Raw genomic sequence first — 23,425 nt, forward strand, 5'->3', positions numbered from 1 at the left:
AATAATCAGGCGAGAAATGGCAACATGTTTAGTGAATTGCTCTAAAGCGCTGTTTGACGGAGTTCCCTGGGATTACACAGGATCACTCTACAACTATACTCATATTCACCACGGTATAAAACGGAAATGTATGTATGAAAAAAAAATCCGTTTTTTGCATGTTGACCGGATGAAACTCACTGACAATCAACAGTGTTATTAGATCCATAGCTATAATATGTAATATAGTTTTAGCACTACAAACACCGGCATCTACCCCCATTGCATTACAGCGCTGGCACAAACGGCCATACGCCCACAGCGAACCCGGCGGTCAATGTGTTAACTTAACTTAATTAACTTAACTGTGTTTCTTCCAGGGAGATGGTAACATCAGGTATTATGAGCTGAGTACTGAGAAACCTTACATCAACTTCCTCACTGAATACAGGTCACTGCTGCCTCAGAGAGGACTGGGTGAGACACACACACACAAACACACACACAAACACACACAATCACACACACACACACACACAAACTCACACACACACGTAATACAACATGACCCTAATGTAGCACTTGTGTCACTTACTTGTAACAGCTGTTCGCCACGGGCACAGTTCTAGGTTCGAATGAGGAGAGGAGTAATATGCACAATTAAAAGAATAGTGGACCAGAGACAGAATTATAATAATAACCAGTTTATTAACTAAAAGCGTGCTAGCTAGACAGTAACAATACATACAGACGTAAAGTGGTTCGAAGTATCCCTTTTAGGTTCTTTCAGTAACCTCTCCTTTAAGGAGGGTTAGTTCGATATCAAGCCCTAGGTTGATTGGATCAACACATTAGGTTTGGTTCAGACGTCTCTGAGGTTATCTCTAGCTAAAAGCTAGGTTCAAGGTTGGATATTGGATGTATCCTTTTATCATCAGTAAACTCTATATCAGTTTATCATTTCAATAGGTAAATGTTTAAACATATTAATTTAAACCTTTAAATGTGCAGGGAACGTAAATACCTTATTAGGTGAAATGCTCCTTTAAACTCTTCCTTTGAAGGTGTAACACAACAAAAGTACCAAATGGAATATTCTAGGAGGTTATGGGAATGCAAATACCTTATTAGGTGAAATTACCCTTTAAACCTTCTTTCTTTACAGGAGAACCATCAGTGATTCAACTATAATCAATGTCATCAATGGGATTCAAGTATCTTATTGGGTACATTGACCCTTTAACTCGTCCTCTTTACAAGAGAACATCAGTAGTTCAAGTATCTTACTGGGTGTAATTACCCTTTAAGTCTCCCTTCTTATAGGAGAATTATCAGTATATTATCAAATTAAATCAAATCAAATACAAAACACAATATCAAAATAACAAAAGGTGAACGGGGTTGAAGCCCTTGGAATGTCCTTGTATTCTCGTTCAATCAGTTCAATCCGTGGAAGTTCTTATAATTCAAGTTCAATCAGTTTAATCCTACCGGACTGTTGAGGTAACAGGAGTTGAGCAACAGGGGTATTCAAATCAGGCTGGCATTAGCCTTGAGCTATATCAGAGGTTCAGTGGGTTGGCTCGCCATCTTGCATCATCCGGCACACCGCCTCGTCCCCGCATGGGCACACGTGGTGATGGGTGGTCTGGACTCCTGGAACTGCTCCCAGGGTGGAACGGGGTGCTAGAAAAACCTGGCCTGCGTCAAGCAGGCATTCAGAAAATAAAAGCTATTTACCATCTTTTATCGCTTCATCATCTTTTCATTGCTTTCAGAATGAATAATCAATCAGGATACTTTTAACTATGCTAAGCTAAAGTAGGCTATCTCATCACAGCACGTGGGATTATCATATGCCACATGCTAATTTAGGCTAAAGTGCGCTAGCATATGGAACGTTCCCCACGTTCATATAAAACTCTCAAAAACATTCAAAATGTATATAGACCTTGTTCTTATCGTACAGCATATCAATACAATTATAAGTACTTCTGAAATGGTTCCTTCCTAGTTTTCATTTAACCAAATTGAGCTTGGGGCAGTTCGTGTATGACTCAGAATGAATCTACTTTATCGTTGTTAGCTTGTAGCATGTGTAACGGGTGTAAAACTCACTCCCAGAGGCATACAAACTGAGCGCTTAGAAGGGAATTCCCTTCTTGGCGCAACGGTTTGTGATGTCGCCCGCAGTGCGGACGCCTGGGGTTCGACTCCCACTCAAGGCATGGTCGAATTCGTGGCAGGGGCGAGTTGCCTCTGTTACACTGGTGCCGTGACCCGGATGCCTTGGGTGGTGTGAGTTTAGGGGGGGTGAATGTAACGGGTGTAAAACTCACTCCCCAGAGGCATACAAACTGAGCGCTTAGAAGGGAATTCCCTTCTTGGCGCAACGGTTTGTGATGTCGCCCGCAGTGCGGACGCCTGGGGTTCGACTCCCACTCAAGGCATGGTCGAATTCGTGGCAGGGGCGAGTTGCCTCTGTTACACATGGAGCTAACCATTCTGTACACTCGACAATTGAATAGCACAATAATATTGATGGAACTCACCAAAACCGCAGGCTACTTTAACTGCAACGCTTCTTCGGTTTTGCAACTGGGGGAATCTTTTATAACTGTTTGATAACTGTTTTTATCATGCTATTTCATCTCGTTATCCAGCAACGTTATCAGCTGCGTGTCTTTCTCCGTGGTTTCTGTAATCTCATCTGCGCGTGCGCAGATTCACCTGCTGTAAAGCAAGGCGTGGCTGTCGTGACATCTATCTCACGTCATCTCACGTCATGACGCAAATTAAAGGGCAATGCTGTAATTCAAAGGACTTGGTACCTGTTACAAAGGATCAGATTAAACCGAATATATATATTTATTTATTGATATATATTGCATAGTATTTGTATATCGTTTGATATCCCCTGTATATTCCTTGTACATATACACGGAATATCCCTTTAGCCCAGACCATAATAGTTCATTCTCCTATTGGACAGCGGTCCACCGGCGCCAGGGACCGGCCTCCGGAGTCAGGTTCAAAGTCACCGTCAAGACGTGTCTGGACATGCCCGGCCTTGCCCAGGGATACGCGACAGAAATGAGATTGGTACTAGTTTGTTCACCGTGCGTATAAATACGGCGCAGGCGAATATAGAAGCCCCTTCTTACCCTTAGTATGTTACCCAATAAGTTGAAGCCTCACCCACGATACAACGTGCAGTGAAGTATGGCCTGTTTGGCCCCAGAATAGAGCATTGAGACCGCGTGCGAATTAATAACTGAATTGTCAGAGTTTGGCGCTATACCGTCGAGTGCGACATATTTCTATTAAGTCAATAATAGTCTATTTGTGTATAGTGTATCGTGCGGTTAAAGTTCTACAGTGACCAGCATCTCCAACGCTTCCTCGTATTAGCTAGAGTTCTTATCCAGGCTGGGCTGACCACATGGCGCTTTCACCCGAGGAGACCTAGACGAGAACCGTATGGACATGTACACTGGATTAATCTACCCGACGACTGCATAGCCCTTTGCGGCTGGAATATATTTGCTTTGGTCCTGTGATTTATGGAGCGGATAATCGCCGACGCCTGCACGTGTTGGATTTACCCCGCGAGGAGTCAAGTCGAGTCGGCGCCTCAGAGAGCCTGAGGCCGACTAGCTTTCTTCACTGTGGAGCTACAGTCTACGGAGAACAGCTGTATTCGTCTGTGGATCAAGAGGCTATTGCACCGGCTCCTGTACCTGGAGTCTCCTTAGTCATCGTTGACCAGACGTTCTACTACCGACAGATCTTCTACCCCTGCTGGCTTACAACCAGGGGGAACCCCTTCCAGTATCTCCCGCTATATTACTAGTGTACCATAGATATAATTCCCTAAGATTCAGGTTGTATAATTACCTCCTGCGTAACCAGAGAATGGACATTCGTTGTTGATTTGCCTACGCACATTCCTTTGCCTTACAAGTGCATTCAAAGAATAATGTAAAGTATCCTATGTACCTTTTGCTCCATTAAATACTTGATTATACCTTTGTTTGGAACCGATTTCATTGTGGGAAGTGTTCATCATATTCATATATCGTGTACTGTATGGCCAGTAATTAAAGTACATAAAGCGGTAGTGGTTTAATGATACCATACTTATCAATACAGTCAGGGAATTGTACCCCTCAGTTACAATTGGTCCTTCGAGCCGGAGGGTAACTAGTGTAATATTAATATAGCGGTATTAATATTGACATGGCCTATGATGAACACTCCACAAAACGGTTCTCCTAAAGTAGATCGCCCGCAGCGTAGACGGCAGACACCTCAGTACTTAGAGGATTACGTTGCCAATATACTACCTAGCCTTCTACAGACGGTAAACGCGGAAAAAGTAGATAGTAAAATTATGTCCGACCCTATCGCCCAGGCTACCCCGCCAATAGAGGCCCTAGTGGGTTCTAACGTAACTGACCAAGCTCACGGTAGGGACCAGGAGGGACCTGACAAGACTTTACCCCCCGCCAAGACCGAAGAAGTAGTCCCCGGAGAGCTCCAGGATAAAGACAGCTCTCCAGGGATGGAACTTTACCCGCTACAAGAAGAAGAGACCCCGGAGATGGATCTCCAGGACTCGCCACAGGAGAACAGATCTCCAACGAGTACTGCCAGGAGCGGATCACCTCAACCAGCGTCTTCCCCCAGCAAGGCGGACAAGATGCTGGCACAGGCATTCCTCGCCAGCCTAGCAGCCTCAACAGAGCGCGATCGACTCCAAGCACAGACGCTTAGTGAGCGCGAACATTCTTCCATGGAAAGAGAACGCATTCAAGCGCAGCAACGGAGCGACGAAGATCGTATACGTCTAGAGATTAGACGCCTTCAGACGGAAGAGAATATGGCAAGGGACCGGGCCGACGCCCAGCGCGCCGCTGCCGGTGCCCAAAGAGAAGCCGAGCGCGACCGATTACAAGCGCAGATAATGGAGCAGCTGATCACCAGGGCAACACCCCCTCCCTCCGCACAGGGTTCCAGGGCCTCGTCAAGACACGGGTCAAGGGCACCCTCCCCTACCCGATCAAGCGACCCTGAGCCCGACCACCAGAGAGAGCCTATACCCCCCTCCGAACTCCTTCCCCGACCGGTCCACGCGAGGACCAGCTACAAGGAAGAAACGGTCTACACCGCGGAGAGGCTAAATAGACGACTACAGGATCTAGAGGACCTGCCAGAGCAAGAAGAAGAGGGAGAGGAGGAGAGTCAAGCCCGACAGCAGCACAGAACTCCACAGGACCAGGAGGTCCAGTACAGCCCAGGCTCTACCCCCGCGGCTCTGCGCTACAGACCCCCGACTCAATTCACGGGTGAGCTTGACACACGACCAGCCCCGAGGAATAGCACCTGGATACGCGGGCCATGGTACCCAGCAGGTACCAGCCCACCAAGAGGCGTAAGAGGAGACTCGCCTAGGAGGCCTCTCTTCCAACGCTCACCGATGTGCCAGCCATCCATGGCATCATACATTGGCACACCGACGTTTCCGGACTTCACCCACGAGAACAGAGCACAGTACACGGAGCTACGAATGTGCTTAGAGACAATGATGTCCGATGTAGCTGACGAACCGTACAAGTATGCTATCCTACTGAAGCACCTCAAGGTGCCCCGAGCGCACAATATAGCGCTGGCCTATGCCACCTCTACTACCCCATACACAGCGGCTCTAGCAGCACTCGACCAAAGATATGGACGCATATGGGACTACGTAATACAAGAGATAAGGCATATTGACCGCCTACCCCCAGCCACAGACAATCGCTCACTAGATGACCTGTCTATCAAGGTACAATCCCTGGTAGGGATGCTGGGGGCGCAAAGAGAAAAGGGTATGCACGAACTGTACGCGAACTCTAATGTCGAGAGGATTTTAGAGAAGCTTCCGCCCGCCCGACAAGAGCGCTTCAGGCGGCAAAGAGACCACCGTGATCCTAACGGTCCCGAGCCATCCCTCCTAGACCTAGCCGACTTCCTGGCGAGAGAAGTCAACAGCCTACGGTTGGATACGTTCATGCGGAGCACCCCAAGCTCCAGAGAGGGACCTAGGAGAGCAAACGATGGCCGAAGATTGGTGACCGTCATGCACCAATCAGAATCAGTACCGAGCAGCAAGAACCACAGTACCCCCTCGATGAAAGAGAAGTGGAAGATGGTGTGCCCGTACTGCGAAAAGGAACACTGGTTGTCACAATGTGACACGTTCAAGAAGATGACCGCCGACGAGGTGAGTCAATGGATAAAGTCCAACCGACGCTGTTACCGATGTGCGCGCAGTCACATGGCAGCCGATTGCCGCTTAAAGAAGAGGTGTAGTCGGTGTGACGGAGCCCACCTAGATGTCCTACACGACAGTAACAGAAGAAAGCCTGCACCCTCAAGCAGCACAAAGGCAAGTGTTATGTACATTGACCCCGCCAGCAGCGGGGGCGCCCGAGTGCTCTTAAAGGTGGTCCGCGTAACACTGAGTTACCAAGACAAGGTCATGGACACTTACGCCGTCCTTGACGACGGGTCAGAGAAGACCCTTCTCCTCGCGTCCGCTGTGGCCCAGCTGGGGCTGCGGGGGAGCGAAAACCAGATGACGATTCGGACAATAAGAAGAGATCTAAAGACGATAAAGGGCGAGAATGTCTCCTTCACTATCGCAGCAAGCGGGCAGCCAGAGAGACGGTATAGGATTACTAACGCTTTCACCAGCCAAGAAATAGGCCTGTCGCAGTACACCTACCCCATCGCCAAGCTGATGGATAAATATGTGCACCTGCGTCAACTACCTATACCGCTCATAGACGGTGCCACCCCGACCCTGCTGATAGGCTCCGACCATGCAGACCTCATAGTCCCGATAGACCGGGTCCACACAGGGCCCAGAGGCTGTCCTGCAGCAGTCGAGACCCGCCTAGGATGGACATTACAAGGCCCCCCCGCTAAGTCTCTTAACCGAACAGCAGCCACTAGCTGCCTCCACTCCAGAGTGACAGAAGAAGACACCACCCTCCTACAGCATGTCGAGAGGCTATGGACACTAGAGACAATGCCCTTTAAGAACGAAAAGAAAGACATTCGTTCCAAGGAAGACATTTACGCTATAGCCCTCCTCGAGCAAGGGACAAAGAGAGTCAAAGTCAACGGAGTGATGAGATACGCAACTCCACTCCTGAGGCGAGAGGGTATGCCCACCTTCCACGCCCCAAAAGAAGCGACGGAGCGGTATCTATTGAACACAGAGCGGCGCCTAGCCAGAGACCCCGCTCAAGAGACTGTGTACCGCGCTGAGATTAACAAGCTAATCACAGCGGGACACATAAAGAAAATTGACATTAAAGAGGCCGATCAGACGACCGAATCATGGTACGTGCCGCACCACAAAGTCCACCACAACGGCAAGGATCGTATTGTGTTCAACTGCAGCTACCAGATCGGATCACAAAATCTGAATAAAGAGCTCTTGCCCGGCCCAACACTCGGCCCCTCCCTACTAGGCGTGTTACTACGTTTCCGCCAGGACAAGGTGGCCATCAGCGGCGACATCAAAGGGATGTTCCTTCAGGTGAGACTAGTGGAGGAGGACAAGCCCCTGCTGCGGTTCCTATGGAGAGAGAGGATCGGGGATGAGCAACCAGCCATCTATCAATGGGAAGTCCTCCCTTTCGGAACCACATGCAGCCCATGCTGTGCTACGTTTGCACTGCAAAAACACGTCGCAGAGGACCCACCAGCTGATGAAGAGGTCCGAAAAAGTGTAGAAAATAGTTTCTACGTGGACAACTGTCTGCAAAGCGTCTCGACGCCAGAAGAAGCCGAGGCCCTTCTACTCAAGCTCCGCGCCTCCCTGATCAAAGGCGGCTTTGATCTCAGGCAGTGGGCCAGCAGCGACCCGCAAGTATTGCGCAGCCTCTCCCCCGAGGACAAGGCAGCAAGCAGCGAGACCTGGATGGCGACCATCCCAGGAGAAGCCTAAGAAATGACATTAGGACTAGTCTGGCGCTTCAAAACAGACTCGCTCCATTATAAACACACACCCCTGACCAAGGAGCAGGGAAGGTCGACTGCACTACCGACCACCAGACGGAGTGTATACAGAACACTCGCCAGACAATATGACCCGTTGGGATGTATTCTACCTTACACCACCAGGGCAAAGATGATTGTAAGAGCGTTATGGGACAAGGACCAGGGCTGGGACGACCCCATACCCGAACACCTTGCATCCACATGGAGAGAGTGGGAGACGGAACTCAGCTCACTCCCAGGTGTCAACATACGCCGCAGCTACTTCCCACCCACAGTGAGGCCGGAGACGTGCCAGATGGACCTGCACGTCTTCAGCGACGCCTCCGAAGTAGCCTACGGTTCGGTGGCCTACTTGCGTGCCCGAGAGGAGGGAGGAGAAATACATACTGCTTTCATCCTGGCCCGCTCAAGAATAGCCCCACGAAAGCAACAATCTATCCCGCGTCTAGAGCTCTGCGCAGCCCTAGCAGGAGCGCAACTCGCCACGTTAATCCAACGTGAACTCACCATTCCGGTGCAAAGAACAATCTTGTGGTCAGACTCCACGACAGTACTCACATGGATCCGGTCTGATTCGTGCAGATACAAGGTCTTCGTGGGAGTCAGAGTCACAGAGATTCAAGATTTAACAGAAGTAGCAAGCTGGAGGTATGTGGACACAAAACACAACCCAGCTGACGTCATCACCCGGGGAATGTCCCTGGATGACCTCACCCGTCACAACCTATACAGTGACGGGCCAGAGTTCCTCAAGCTCCCGGAAGAAGAGTGGCCTACACCCACCCCACGGGAAGCGAGTAAAGAGGAGGCAGAAAACAAGAAATCTATGTTCTGTGGATTGAACACACTCGTCTCCACAGACCCCGACATAGACGATTGCCTCACCCTAGAGAGTGCGCAGCTAAAGACATTCCTGTGGCACCACCCAGAGGTTCAGCTCACTACTGACATTACTGCAGCTGACTACGGAGAAGCGGAACTTCTTCTACTACAACGAGCCCAGAGAGACTCGTTCCCCGATGAGCTAGACTGTCTACAGGGAGCAAAGCCCGTCCCATCAGACAGCAGACTGCTCCACCTAGCCCCCGAGAGCGACGCCCATGGTCTCATCAGAGTGGGTGGTCGTCTGCGGAGAGCTCCAGACTTACCGGATGACGTCAAGTACCCGATAGTCTTAAACAGCCGACACAAGGTCACAGAGCTGATCATAAAGAAATACGACGAGGACGTGCATCACGCCGGGGCAGAGAGAGTCTTCGCGGAGATCAGACGTCGTTATTGGATACTGCAAGGGAGAGAAGCAGTGCGGCGCTTCCAGCGAACCTGTCTAGACTGTCGTAAGTGGCGAGCGCAGCCCAGTATACCCCGGATGGCTGACCTACCTCCCTGTCGCCTCCGACTCGGCGACAAGCCTTTTCACTCCACCGGTATGGACTGTTTCGGCCCGCTGTATATAAAGAAAGGAAGAGGAACCGAGAAGCGGTGGGGTATTGTATTCAAATGCATGACCACCCGAGCGATGCATATAGAACTCCTTCCAACCATGAGCACAGACTCATTCCTTATGGCCTTCCGAAGATTCACATCGCGGAAAGGTAAACCGTCTATATTATTGTCTGATCACGGGACAAACTTCAAAGGCGGAGAAAGAGAGCTGAGAGAGAGCTTCCAAGCTATGGGCCCAGAACTTAAGACCCACCTCGCTCCATACCAGATTGACTTCCAGTTTAATCCCCCGAACGCACCTCACTTCGGTGGAACTTGGGAACGAGAAGTACGTTCAATAAAGACAGCCCTGTACGCCGTGCTTGGGGCCCAGACCGTGGCGGAAGAAGTCCTAATGACAGTCCTCACGGAGATCGAGGGAGTATTGAACTCAAAGCCCCTCGGTTACGTCTCAAGTGATGTAGCAGATGTCGACCCAGTCACCCCCAACACACTCTTGATGGGGCGGCTGGACCCCGCGCTACCACAGACCATGTACAGGCCTGAAGAAGCGAATGGCCGAAGAATGTGGAGGTACAGTCAAGTATTGGCTGACAAGTTTTGGAACAGCTTCCTACTCCACTATCTACCGTCTCTACAGACCCGCCAGAAATGGGTGAAAGAGAGAGACAATTTGACAGAAGGAACAGTCGTCATGATTATCGACCAGTCACTACCCCGAGCTATGTGGCCGGCTGGCCGCGTAAGCAAAGTGATCACCGGTGCCGACGGAAAGGTCCGAGCAGCCGAAGTGCTCGTCCAAGGGCGGATCTACACCCGACCCGTGGCGAGGCTAATAGAACTGCCAAGGCTCCCCGATACCATCGATGACGACCATGACCCCATGACTTTGTGAACTGACCGACCCCTCACAACAGACATTGAGTAGTGGACAGTGCGGTTAATCTGTCTCTGCTTAGCTAATTAGGTGGGACTAATTAGGGGGCGGCTGTTACAAAGGATCAGATTAAACCGAATATATATATTTATTTATTGATATATATTGCATAGTATTTGTATATCGTTTGATATCCCCTGTATATTCCTTGTACATATACACGGAATATCCCTTTAGCCCAGACCATAATAGTTCATTCTCCTATTGGACAGCGGTCCACCGGCGCCAGGGACCGGCCTCCGGAGTCAGGTTCAAAGTCACCGTCAAGACGTGTCTGGACATGCCCGGCCTTGCCCAGGGATACGCGACAGAAATGAGATTGGTACTAGTTTGTTCACCGTGCGTATAAATACGGCGCAGGCGAATATAGAAGCCCCTTCTTACCCTTAGTATGTTACCCAATAAGTTGAAGCCTCACCCACGATACAACGTGCGGTGAAGTATGGCCTGTTTGGCCCCAGAATAGAGCATTGAGACCGCGTGCGAATTAATAACTGAATTGTCAGAGTTTGGCGCTATACCGTCGAGTGCGACATATTTCTATTAAGTCAATAATAGTCTATTTGTGTATAGTGTATCGTGCGGTTAAAGTTCTACAGTGACCAGCATCTCCAACGCTTCCTCGTATTAGCTAGAGTTCTTATCCAGGCTGGGCTGACCACATGGCGCTTTCACCCGAGGAGACCTAGACGAGAACCGTATGGACATGTACACTGGATTAATCTACCCGACGACTGCATAGCCCTTTGCGGCTGGAATATATTTGCTTTGGTCCTGTGATTTATGGAGCGGATAATCGCAGACGCCTGCACGTGTTGGATTTACCCCGCGAGGAGTCAAGTCGAGTCGGCGCCTCAGAGAGCCTGAGGCCGACTAGCTTTCTTCACTGTGGAGCTACAGTCTACGGAGAACAGCTGTATTCGTCTGTGGATCAAGAGGCTATTGCACCGGCTCCTGTACCTGGAGTCTCCTTAGTCATCGTTGACCAGACGTTCTACTACCGACAGATCTTCTACCCCTGCTGGCTTACAACCAGGGGGAACCCCTTCCAGTATCTCCCGCTATATTACTAGTGTACCATAGATATAATTCCCTAAGATTCAGGTTGTATAATTACCTCCTGCGTAACCAGAGAATGGACATTCGTTGTTGATTTGCCTACGCACATTCCTTTGCCTTACAAGTGCATTCAAAGAATAATGTAAAGTATCCTATGTACCTTTTGCTCCATTAAATACTTGATTATACCTTTGTTTGGAACCGATTTCATTGTGGGAAGTGTTCATCATATTCATATATCGTGTACTGTATGGCCAGTAATTAAAGTACATAAAGCGGTAGTGGTTTAATGATACCATACTTATCAATACAGTCAGGGAATTGTACCCCTCAGTTACAGTACCCAATAATATTAACTACCTATGTTCTTACATAATAGCATTAACGTAAGGTTATGTATATAACCAAGTTCTATGAATACTGGTGACGCTCAGCGTCATCTGCACTAACCTCACTTTGTGCACAGCACTGAATAAAAATCCACAATGTACCTTTACATACCAGCATCCGTCTGGCCACACCCCTATCCGCTACCTTCATAAGCAGGTGTGTGGTCACCTACTCGCCTCCTTCCCAAACTTTCACCACAAGGCGAGGTCAAGGGCCGCAGGGCGTCACCAGTATTCATAGAACTTGGTTATATACATAACCTTACGTTCTATATCATACTGGCTCCGCTCAGCGTCATCTGCACTACAGGAGCTGAGCGGGAGCCAGAAGCTCGACAAATGTACCCCGCTGAGGCCCCCCACAACCATCAGACCGGAGAGGACCGAGCCCCCCGACCCTCCCTAATGGAGGATACCCTCCCTATTGGAGGACGGGAGGGAGACGGATCTGACCGTGCGAAGAGAAACTCGAGCAACTCAACGCACAGGGTGAGCAGACCGTGGCTTGACCCCACGACTACGCACACGCACAACCCGCATGCCACCAGGGAACGAACGGAAGGAACAACCCTTGTTACTGCCCCCAAAATCACGGGGTCAAGAGCAAACTCAACCCTGTGGCAAGGCCGTAGCAGCGGAGCGCGAAGGAAGACCCAGACCCACCGAAGGGACTGGATCCCCCGAAAAAAGGGGGCCCGGAGAGGTCAATGACGCCAAAGCATCAAGACCTCACCAGGCGGTCACTCAGTGACACCGCCCCCCACATCGCCAGCGTATTCGGACAGGGCCCCTCCAAGAGCGGGCCCTTCCCCCCACTAGTACGCCGCCTGGCACACTGACCCTGCAACACAGGCAGTCAGCATGGCCGTAACTTGAAGCACTCAAAAGGCTAAACTATAGCGGAAGCAGGCAGCGCACCGGGGAGACGACCCCAGAGGGGTCGATCCCTTAAACCAGGCAGCAGGCTTTAGACCCGAGCCTGGAGCACTGCGGACGAGACAGGCGCCAAAGGGGTCAACTGAAAACAGCACCCCGGCGGAAGGGGCGTATGCTGGCATTGTTGCGCACCATGACAAAGCCTCCACCAAAAAAAACCCACCCAGAGGGGTCGAGGCAGAGAAGGCTGACACGATTGGCAGACGTCATGAATGTGCAGGGGCACACTCAACCGGGTAAACCGGGCGTTGACTCTGCTCCAACACACCAGAGAATCAACCACCCTCTTGGTACCACATGCGGTGGTTGTTCCTATAACCCCTCAAGAAAAAAACTCCAAAACACACCTGCGGGTATACACTGGCTATACCGCAGTACAAGTGTTTCAGTTTTCAAAAAAGGGTTATTCCAGGCCTACGGGTCTATGAAACATTACTTCGGACCGGGCCCGGCGGCTCGGGAAGCACACAGGGTCACCAGAGGAGGTCCAGAAGACCACCCCAACAGCCCCCTCTTCGCCATGCGTGAGAGAGGAGCGAAAAGAAAGGAGAACCAGCCCTTTCATGATAGTGCCAGGTACAACCTGTACCCAACAAAGGGTCTCCATAACGCCCAACCCTGTGACACCCGGGCCGACCCGGCATTTTTTCCCCCGAAAAAAGCACAAGTCCCTCAGGGTACCAGAACAGCAGATCTGCGTCCCCGGCAGACAACGGGTTAACTGACCTGGACCAGCGTGACCAGAACCAGTCCCGTGCCATAACCACGCCGACATCCCCACTCCAGGAGAGGGGGTAGGTATGCGTGTCGATCTAAAACATGAAAAGAGAGCGCCACCCAGACGGTCCCTTTCGTACCGCGCTCAGTGGCCCACCCCAAGGGCGTGAGACCCCTCTACCTATGTTCTGATCTATTCCGTTAACATCCCCCAGATATGAACGAGAATCCGTCGAGACAAACCTAGTAAACTGGCGCTCGGAAGAGACAAACTCCATCCCAGTTGCCCTATAAAAACGCTGTTTTAATAACGAGCAACCAAGGCGCACCAGCCTCATGCGTGATTCCTATCAGAAACACCCAGAGCCAGCACTATGTATGCGTCGAGACCCAAAACACATCAATGGATAGTCTAACAAGACACCAGATACCGTTCCTCCAAGCCGCCTGGGGAACGACAAGAAGCCGCTTTTTTAATTTTACATTTTCCAGAAAAAGAAAAAATAATACGGACATGGGTCCCATGCGACGCGGCTGAGGGAAACACCACCCCGTCAACCACACTTCATAAGAGGGGACGGTGAGCGACGTACCCCTATGACGGGGGGAAACCCATGACTCAACAGACCTATAAGGCGAGGAGTCAGGGAAACCCTAAACAATATCCCGTCCACCTACTCCAAAAAGGAGAGGACGGGGAACCCCCAGAGAGACTTCCCACGCGAGCTGTATAGATTGAAAAGAAATATTGCAACATTGAGCTATGTAACACTTGGGTTAGGGCTCTCCGAGGAGGAGGCACTGAACCAATACACACTCAATAATCGAATTGAATCGAATACACACACAATAGAGCAGAACTCCTTTTTGAAGTTCTACTCACCTTGACAATCTGAGTAGGAGGCTCTGAAACTCTGAGGAGGCTCCCTCACTGGGAAGGAGAGTCCGAACTCACAGAAGGCACTTCTCCCTGAGGAGGAGCTTCTTGAGGAGGAGCTCTGACAACTCCCTGAAACAGATCCATAACATGGACCTGAACAACTCACGGAAGTCTTACCAATAGAGACGCGCTCAGTGACGTACTCTATGGCGGGAAAATTTCCGCGGTGCACACGCCAAATTTTTCAGGGCGTGGGACCAGGAAACTCCCCCCCCCCCACCCTGTAACATGCCGAACAGCAACGTGACAGGAACCTTGAAGGACAGGGGGTTTTAACCCCTGACCAATCAGAAAAGGGGAGGAAAGGATTACCAGTTCACCCCTTTACGACCCCTCACCCCTGATACGATGTAATGACAAAGTAGAGCATGACACAGTCATAGCATGCTACATGAAGCATCTAACAGCTTCACATAGCTCATGTGCTAACCTGCTATCTGAGTTTTACTAAGGAAAAACACAGAACAGAGAGGGCCCCTTTAAGAGCCCCGGTCCAGACTTACACATGTACTTCTGTGGGCCAAACCTAACCCAGTTGTAGATCACAACGCCACACACAACCCTTCATCACAACAAAAAATGGCAAAAGTACACTCATACTACAGAGGAACGCTGTTTTTCATAACGAGAGAAGACACAAGTCCTCGATTATGTAATGGCCACAGACCTTGCTAAGCACACATGATAAGTGACCAAACAACCTTTTCTTTAGGAAAAAATAGTTTCTCAAGCGGAAGCACAACCCCAGCAACTTAAGCTGAGGGTTACATCGTATCCCCACAAACACAGTGACACAATATATTGTAACCAAACATGTCTGAGAGGAGGGGGGGGAAGCCCCAGGGAAACCGGGGGGTCACCCCTCCTATCTTACCCTTGATACGACCAAGTTGAACAGGTACCCCTGTTAATATGTGAACATGCTGTTCATTGTCATCACAGGCTGAGAAAAAGATGCATTCCTCAATCACATGTCACTAAGCATAGCTTCACAGGTTAACTAACCCTCTTAGTTGTGAGTTCACCCACGTTACAACGTTACATGAACACACATGTTCTCATCACAACTAACCAGTTCATTTTCACACATGTAAAAAACAACGCCGATTTACTATGGAGAGAGAAGCTATACCAGTGACAAGACAATTCACACACAACACGCGTCGTATCCTCAATGTATTGCAGCAACACATGTTTTGGAAACATCGTTATTACAAAACATTTAGAAGGGAAGAAAAGAAGAAGTGTTTAAAGTCCGGTCAGGACTCCTACCTTCACCCTGAGCGCAGGCCGAGAGGACTGCAACACTGGTTAACGGGACACAGAGTCGAACCCAGCATCTCCTGCGTTGGTGACGAGGGTATGTCCACTACGCCACCCAGCCGCCGTTCTCCATGTTGACGAAGTCCTCGCTGGCACTGGCACCCAGGTGTAGGGTCGACTAACATCCTCCATCAAAGATGACGTCGTAGTCAGAGTGTTTAAGGTATATTATAGTCACAGTAACGTTCCACAGTGTAGCATTAAGCTAACAGCCGTCCGACTGATAGCAACAAGCTAATGTTTACTAGCCTAGTGAACACAACGAGCTAGCGCCGCAGCTAACAGCTGACTGGCTAACACAGTAGGCCACAAACTAGCACGCCAGCTAAGCAGCTATCACCTGAACTGTACACAACGACATAATAAGCCACACTTCAGACAGGCCGCCGCCTGAGTCCCTCCCCATCCTAAGAGGGAAGAGAAAAAGAAATGTCAAACACAGTTTTCAACAGTGATTTACCAGACATACAGCAGAGCCGGCACAATTCCCATCCGGGCTGCAGCCGACTTGAGCATGGATCTTCCGATAAGGAAGATCCATGCCCACATTTCCTCGTTAGGGTGTACTTCCACATTCATGTGAAAGATGGGGCCTGCACGGGACAGAGAAGCATCCGCTCGTCCAGAGAATCCCGGGTTCAAACCAGGACTCGGTCGCGGCCCACTAGGTTGACCATCATGGGCGTCAGACCAAGATCCTCCGTCCGCCGCTTAAGAAGCCGAGCAGAGGACCCCAGTCCGGGGCCAGCTTTCGTAAAATTGGCAGCTAACCACTCCAGTGACGAAGACAATATCGCCGTATTTTCTCGAAATAGTGAGAGAGAAAATAAAGATATAATGTCAACGTATCTTCCCGTCTTCTGTTTTCCTCTCAACTTTCTTCAGCTAACAACCTCGTCAAGTGGGGTATACAACAGGCACTTCCTTGTGGTGAAAGTGAAGAAGGAGGCGAGTAGGTGACCACACACCTGCTTATGAAGGTAGCGGATAGGGGTGTGGCCAGACGGATGCTGGTATGTAAAGGTACATTGTGGATTTGTATTCAGTGCTGTGCACGAAGTGAGGTTAGTGCAGATGACGCTGAGCGGAGCCAGTATGATATAGAACTATTTATGTTCTTATTCAATGGCATTAACTATTTATGTTCTTATGACTTAAATAGTTATGAATCTGAAACCTGGGTTACACTAACAGTTAAGATACAGCACAAAACATAACAGTATGTTCAAATACAACACAAAACATAACAGTATGTTAAAATACAACACAAAACATGACAGTATGTTCAAATACAACACAAAACCAACTTACTAGAAGTAGCGTGAATGCGTACAGAGTCTAGGCAAACAGCTTCTCTCTAGGCACATTTTCCAGGTGTGATGGAGTCAAGTGAGGGGATGTTTTCACCATTAATATGAAATAGATCTCTAGATATTTAACCAGGTTACATTTTAGAAACACTCTTTGTAAACATCAACAATGCCAGTGTTGAGACCAAACACACACTAGCATATGTCTTCACGCTAGTTTTGCTATTGTCAAACTGACACACAGCTAGACAATCTTTGTCTTTGTGTTGTATCTGCAGGTACCCATTCGGTACCTAATGTAGAACCTCAAATATTTCTGTTTCAGTGGCACAAACAAGCACTTTTGGTGATACAAAAAAACGAGCACTCTCAAAAAGCACTCAGGTTCAGTTGAAACGGCAAGTACTTGAGTAATCGATTACTCACGGCCATCCCTAATATCAACAGTGATGCATGAACCTAATTGACACTCTCTCACCTCCAGGGGTGATGCCTAAGCGTGGGCTGGACGTGAGCACCTGTGAGGTGTTCCGGTTCTACCGGCTAATCACCGTAAAAGACCTGGTGGAGCCGCTGTCTATGATAGTACCTCGCAAGGTAAAGGAGAAGAGAGACCAAGACATGTCAATCGTTGTTATCCCTTTTACTACCACATTACAGAAGGTTAACCCTTTCACGCCCTCAGCTCTGAACCCTTTCAGGTTAACCGTCTGTAGTGTGGTGTAGTGTGGTAGTGAAAGGGTTAACCTTCTGTAGTGTGGTAGTGAAAGGGTTAACCCTTTGTCATGTGACAGTGAAAGGGTTCACCTTCTGTATTGTTGCAGTGAAAGGGTTAACCCTTTGTCCTGTGGCAGTGAAAGGGTTAACCTTCTGTATTGTTGCAGTGAAAGGGTTATGGTCTGTTGTCCCCGTGCTACTTTACTGATTGATTGATTGATTGATTGATTGATTGATTGAAAAGTTTATTAACAGATTGCAGAATGGGTACAGTACAGTACAGCTCAATACATACAATTGTTAAGGGGATGCAGACCAGAGAAAGACTTTCGTCTTGTTTACATCAGGGTCCCCCATTTTCAATTCATCATAACATATATGACATACATGACATACAGATAGACAGTTGTTAGATCCTGATCAATCTGGCCAGTACCACGTCTTCGTCTGTTTGGCTCTCCATCCAATTCCTCTGCGTTGTGTCATTTTAATGGTCCTGACGTCTCCGACACTGGCTGATAAGATCCTTATCTCTCCCCGTTAGTACCATCTGCAAACCATAATAATTCTCCGCCTCCGTAAGAATTCGACACTTCGACAACGTGAAATACCTTATAAGGAGAAGCGTTGTTTATTCAATAAACAGTACCTCATAATCAGATGTTATCAGATGTTATCAAATTGTATCGTCCTTGCTATTCAGTCCAATGGTGATCAGGCCTGGTCGTTAGCCAAGACCATCCTCGTGGTAGCCGAAGCTAATGATGATGTGTCATTCTTCCCCCCCCCCCTCCGTGATGAGAGGAGAGAAAGTCTCTTCTGGTTTCTTCCCTCTTAGTCTCAGTCAGATTTTTGTCTGCCTTACACCCGGAAACACCGTTCGACTTATAGATCTTCGTCGTAGCAACGACGGCCCACCCCTTTCTGGTTGTCATGTGCCGCGCTGTCATGACAACCGCGTTTAACCTTTACACACATTTCACGTTTCATTAAGATGAACCTCTCTCCCTCCTGCTCTGGGCCTACAGTACACTTGCTCTTATCAATGTTTTGTTATAAGGAATTCAAAACATTCTCTCGCTGGCAGTGTGCCTCACAACAATCACCCTGCTCTACTGAACCACCGTCTCCTGCTTCCACCAGCATGCACTTCGACCTCTCTGACCCGGCACCGTTTTAGCTGTGGTCATCTCCCCCCAATCTATACATCACATACATTGAAAAAGCACCCCAAATCCTTCATTCCCCCCTTTGATTCTTAATCAACCTTCAGAATCAACAGACTCCTTGGTTTTTCAATTAATTATACCCAAAAATAGACTCATTAAAATGAGGGCCCCGCCATCTGCTGTTTGCCTTATTGTTTTCCATTACCCGCATCACACCCAAACCAGAAAGGATAAACAACGGTCAGGGAGGAGAGAGAGAGAGAGAGACAGAGAAAAACACAGATTGCAACTTTTCAGACAACACACCTAAACCCTTCGGCCCCCCTATTAGGTACACCCCACGTCCAAATCAGAGCGCTCCCTTCCCTCTTACAGTACACCTCCCATCTTGGGCTGGTCCCGTCTCCTAGGGCAAGGGCCCCTTTCAGTGACGGCTCCTATCCTGAGCTGGTCCCCCTCCCAGGGCGCGGTCTCCTAGGCAAAAATGTCTCCCCTGGTCTGCTACTCCTCAGTGTCTCTGGCTGTCCTCTCCACATCTGCTCCTCCACCGCCGCGTCTCCTCTCTCTCGTCGTGGATGATCTGTGTACCAGGCTGCGGTGCCTGGCCCCTGCGGCTTCCTCCTCCTCCAGTCTGTCTCCTGGTCGTCTCCACCGCTGTCGGTGTCTCCCCCCGCTGAAAGCAGAAACACAACACCAGCAGTCGTCTGTACATTCGACTTCCCTTGTTTTGCTATTAGTCTACCACCTTCTCCACACCCATAATCTGTCCTACAGGGCTGTTTCCCTGTTTGTTGTCTTCCGGCGTGACACCAGCAGCTAACCGATACCCACTCCGCGCAACTCTATCTCTTCGTCCCACGGGTGACCCCCAGCGCGCGCCAGTTCTTTCTGGTGACGTGTCTTCTGAAGACCCTGCCTATCTATCAGGTGTGAGAAGGTCCCACTGGAGATCGAACTCCCTCTTATTTCATAATTAAACTTATTTAATTAACCGCATCTCATCTCTCTCTGTGCAATTCTTATTTAATCCATTGTATAATTAACTCTATTTAATTAACCTGTATATCTAATATTATTATTATAATAATAATCCACTCTCTGTGCTCATTAGATTCTCTAACTTGAATCACTCCCCCAATCCGCCACTAGATGGTAGTACAGACCTATATCTAAATGTTCCCCTATGGGTAATGAAAAATCCCCAGCACTACCCCCCCTCCGCCACTAGGTGGCGACCTACTCCTCCTCTATGGTGTTTTAGTTGACGTGTCACTTCCTGGTTCTTATCTGTTGTTATCTCCTCGTGGCTCTTTGCGGCCATCTTGTCTCGCTCATAATGGCTACTCTCTAAAAACAAACGGCCGCTGCCCTTCCTTCCAAGGCCTAAAAACACAGCTGTTTTTCTCTCTTTCCCATCCATATCAGGGGACGCTTTCTCAGACTAATACTCTTGCCTGAACGGACATAATACACACTGGTACAATCTCCTCTCGACTTTCCTTCTGTCATGACGACAGTCCCGCCATAACAATTATTTTGATCTGGTTCCAGCATCCCCCCCCCCCCCCCTTTCCTCATCTCGCATTTACCCTCCTTAAACCAAAACTGTACAGCCTGGCTCGTTTGCTTTTCATTCTCTGTAGATAACACCCTCGATTTTCACCATGGCTCTCTGCTCATATTATTACAGCTGGCATTCTCTCTGTGTCAAACTAAAAATGTTTACGGATGCACTATCTGTTCGTTTTTATTTGGCTTAAAAGATCAAAACAACCATGTGTGCACAGTGAACTCACATCTTTCTCCTAAGCGCTGTTTCTCCTACAGCGCTGGTCCGCCTCGACTCGACGCTCTCTCTCCCAGGGCTGGCCGGCCTTGCTCGATCATGATTCTCCCACACACGATGACTGTTGTCCACTGTCGCCCCATTATTGAAAAAGTCTTTATCCGTTGCTCTTATCTCTTGCAAATCCGGCTGTCATCGGCAACCAACTGTTCCCGTTGTTTTTATCTCTTGCAAATCCGGCTGTCATCGGCAACCAACTGTTAGATCCTGATCAATCTGGCCAGTACCACGTCTTCGTCTGTTTGGCTCTCCATCCAATTCCTCTGCGTTGTGTCATTTTAATGGTCCTGACGTCTCCGACACTGGCTGATAAGATCCTTTTCTCTTCCCGTTAGTACCATCCGCAAACCATAATAATTCTCCGCCTCCGTAAGAATTCGACACTTCGACAACGTGAAATACCTTATAATGAGAAGCGTTGTTTATTCAATAAACAGAACCTCATAATCAGATGTTATCAGATGTTATCAAATTGTATCATCCTTGCTATTCAGTCCAATGGTGATCAGGCCTGGTCGTTAGCCAAGACCATCCTCGTGGTAGCCGAAGCTAATGATGATGTGTCATTCTTCCCCCCCCCCCCCCTCCGTGATGAGAGGAGAGAAAGTCTCTTCTGGTTTCTTCCCTCTTAGTCTCAGTCAGATTTTAGTCTGCCTTACACCCGGAAACACCATTCGACTTATAGATCTTCGTCGTAGCAACGACGGCCCACCCCTTTCTGGTTGTCAGGTGCCGCGCTGTCATGACAACCGCGTTTAACCTTTACACACATTTCACGTTTCATTAAGATGAACCTCTCTCCCTCCTGCTCTGGGCCTACAGTACACTTGCTCTTATCAATGTTTTGTTATAAGGAATTCAAAACATTCTCTCGCTGGCAGTGTGCCTCACAACAATCACCCTGCTCTACTGAACCACCGTCTCCTGCTTCCACCAGCATGCACTTCGACCTCTCTGACCCGGCACTGTTTTAGCTGTGGTCATCTCCCCCCAATCTATACATCACATACATTGAAAAAGCACCCCAAATCCTTCACAGTACTGCTACATCTATACATTTATGACATATCAGATTTGCAAATACAGTACTGTTTGTGTCCAGAAAAAGAGTGTATATACATTTGACGTAGCAACTGTACATTGGAGGAGGTTGGGTGGGTGGGGTGGGGTTGGGTGGGTGGGGGCTGTACATTGGAGGGGGGGGGGGGGGGGTTGGGGTAGGGGGGGGGGACACTGTACACTGTACATTGGAATACTGACAAAGCCATACTTAGTAATTTACTGTACAACTGGGTTAAGACATTTGTAGGGGCCAGTTTCGAATTGCAGTCTCCCGTAGGTGTTCTTTGAGAGTGTTTTTGAAAGTGGGTAGTGATTCACATTCCTTTACAGCTTTGGGTAGGGCGTTCCACATTGATGTGGCATAATTGCGAAACGTGTTTAGTCCCTTGTTTGAGCCGAATCTGGGTTTAACATGATTTGTGGAGCTCCCTCTGGTGTTGTGATCGTGGTATTCACTGACCTTTGGGAAGTATTTTGACATGTACATGGGTACCTTGGTCGCGTAGTGTATCTTGTAGACCAGGCCCATTGCAAGTTGCTGTACTCTGTCGTCTACTCTAAGCCATCCTAGGTTGTCAAAGTGGGCCGGGGTGAGGTGGGTTCTAGGAGTCAGGTCAAGCAGTAGTCTGACTAGCTTGTTTTGAGATGTTTGTAATTTGTTTTTTAGTGCCTTTGAGGTGCTTTGGTACCATGAGGTGCACGCATAGTCGTAGTACCCTTGAATGAGTGCTCCTGCCAGAGTCTTCAGGGTATTCTTGTTTACCAGAGAGGAGATCCGGTACAAGAATCGAGTTCGTTGGTTGACTTTTTTTATTACATTGGATGCCATTTTGTCACAGGAAAGATTAGCCTCTAGGATGGAACCTAGGTAGGTAATTTCATCTTTCCTTGTGACAATATTGTCACCCACTGTAACCGAGAAGCCGTCGGTCTTGCTGAGTTTGTTATTTGAACCGAAGAGTATGGACTCTGTTTTGCCCATGTGTAATGATAGTTTGTTGTCGGCGAGCCATATGCAGATTTTGCCTAGTTCCGAGCTGAGGGCTTTTTCAACCTGTAACTTGTTCTTGTCAGAGACCAGCAGGGCTGAGTCGTCCGCAAACAGGAACAAGTTGCAGTCACAAGCTGACGACATGTCATTTGCATAAATTAGGAATAGTAGCGGTCCTAGTATGCTTCCTTGTGGAACACCACAGCTCACTGTGAGGGGGGGGGATAGGGTACCGTTTACCTCCACCATCTGTTCTCTCCCCTCCAGGTAGGATTGTATCCAGCTCACTGATAAACTATCAAAACCTATTGCTTTTAGCTTGTCAATCAGAATGGTGTGATTGACAGTGTCGAAGGCCTTTTGTAGGTCCAGCATGACCATGCCGCAGTATTTGCCCGCGTCCACCTTTTGTTTGATGTGGTCGTTCAAATAGAGAAGGCATGTGTCAGTGGAGTGGGATGTTCTGAAGCCAGATTGGAATTCGTAGATTAGATTTTTTTCCGCAAGGTACTTTTCGATCTGTTCGTATACAATTTTTTCCATGACTTT

General features: G+C 48.8%; 1 protein-coding gene across 1 annotated transcript in view; it reads left to right on the top strand.

The window, feature by feature from the left end:
• LOC311235308 (coronin-2A-like) overlaps positions 1–23,425 on the top strand; it is a gene marked incomplete at both ends in the record, with an annotated part of 99,645 nt that overhangs the window by 52,095 nt on the left and 24,125 nt on the right. The window contains 2 exons of the mRNA XM_084322731.1: positions 360–456; positions 17,576–17,688. Coding sequence (XP_084178857.1) covers positions 360–456; positions 17,576–17,688 — 210 coding nt within the window. The remainder of the gene's footprint in view (positions 1–359; positions 457–17,575; positions 17,689–23,425) is intronic.

Source organism: Notolepis coatsorum (genome assembly GCF_963971535.1).
Source record: "Notolepis coatsorum genome assembly, chromosome: 1".
Classification (NCBI taxonomy): domain Eukaryota; kingdom Metazoa; phylum Chordata; class Actinopteri; order Aulopiformes; family Paralepididae; genus Notolepis; species Notolepis coatsorum.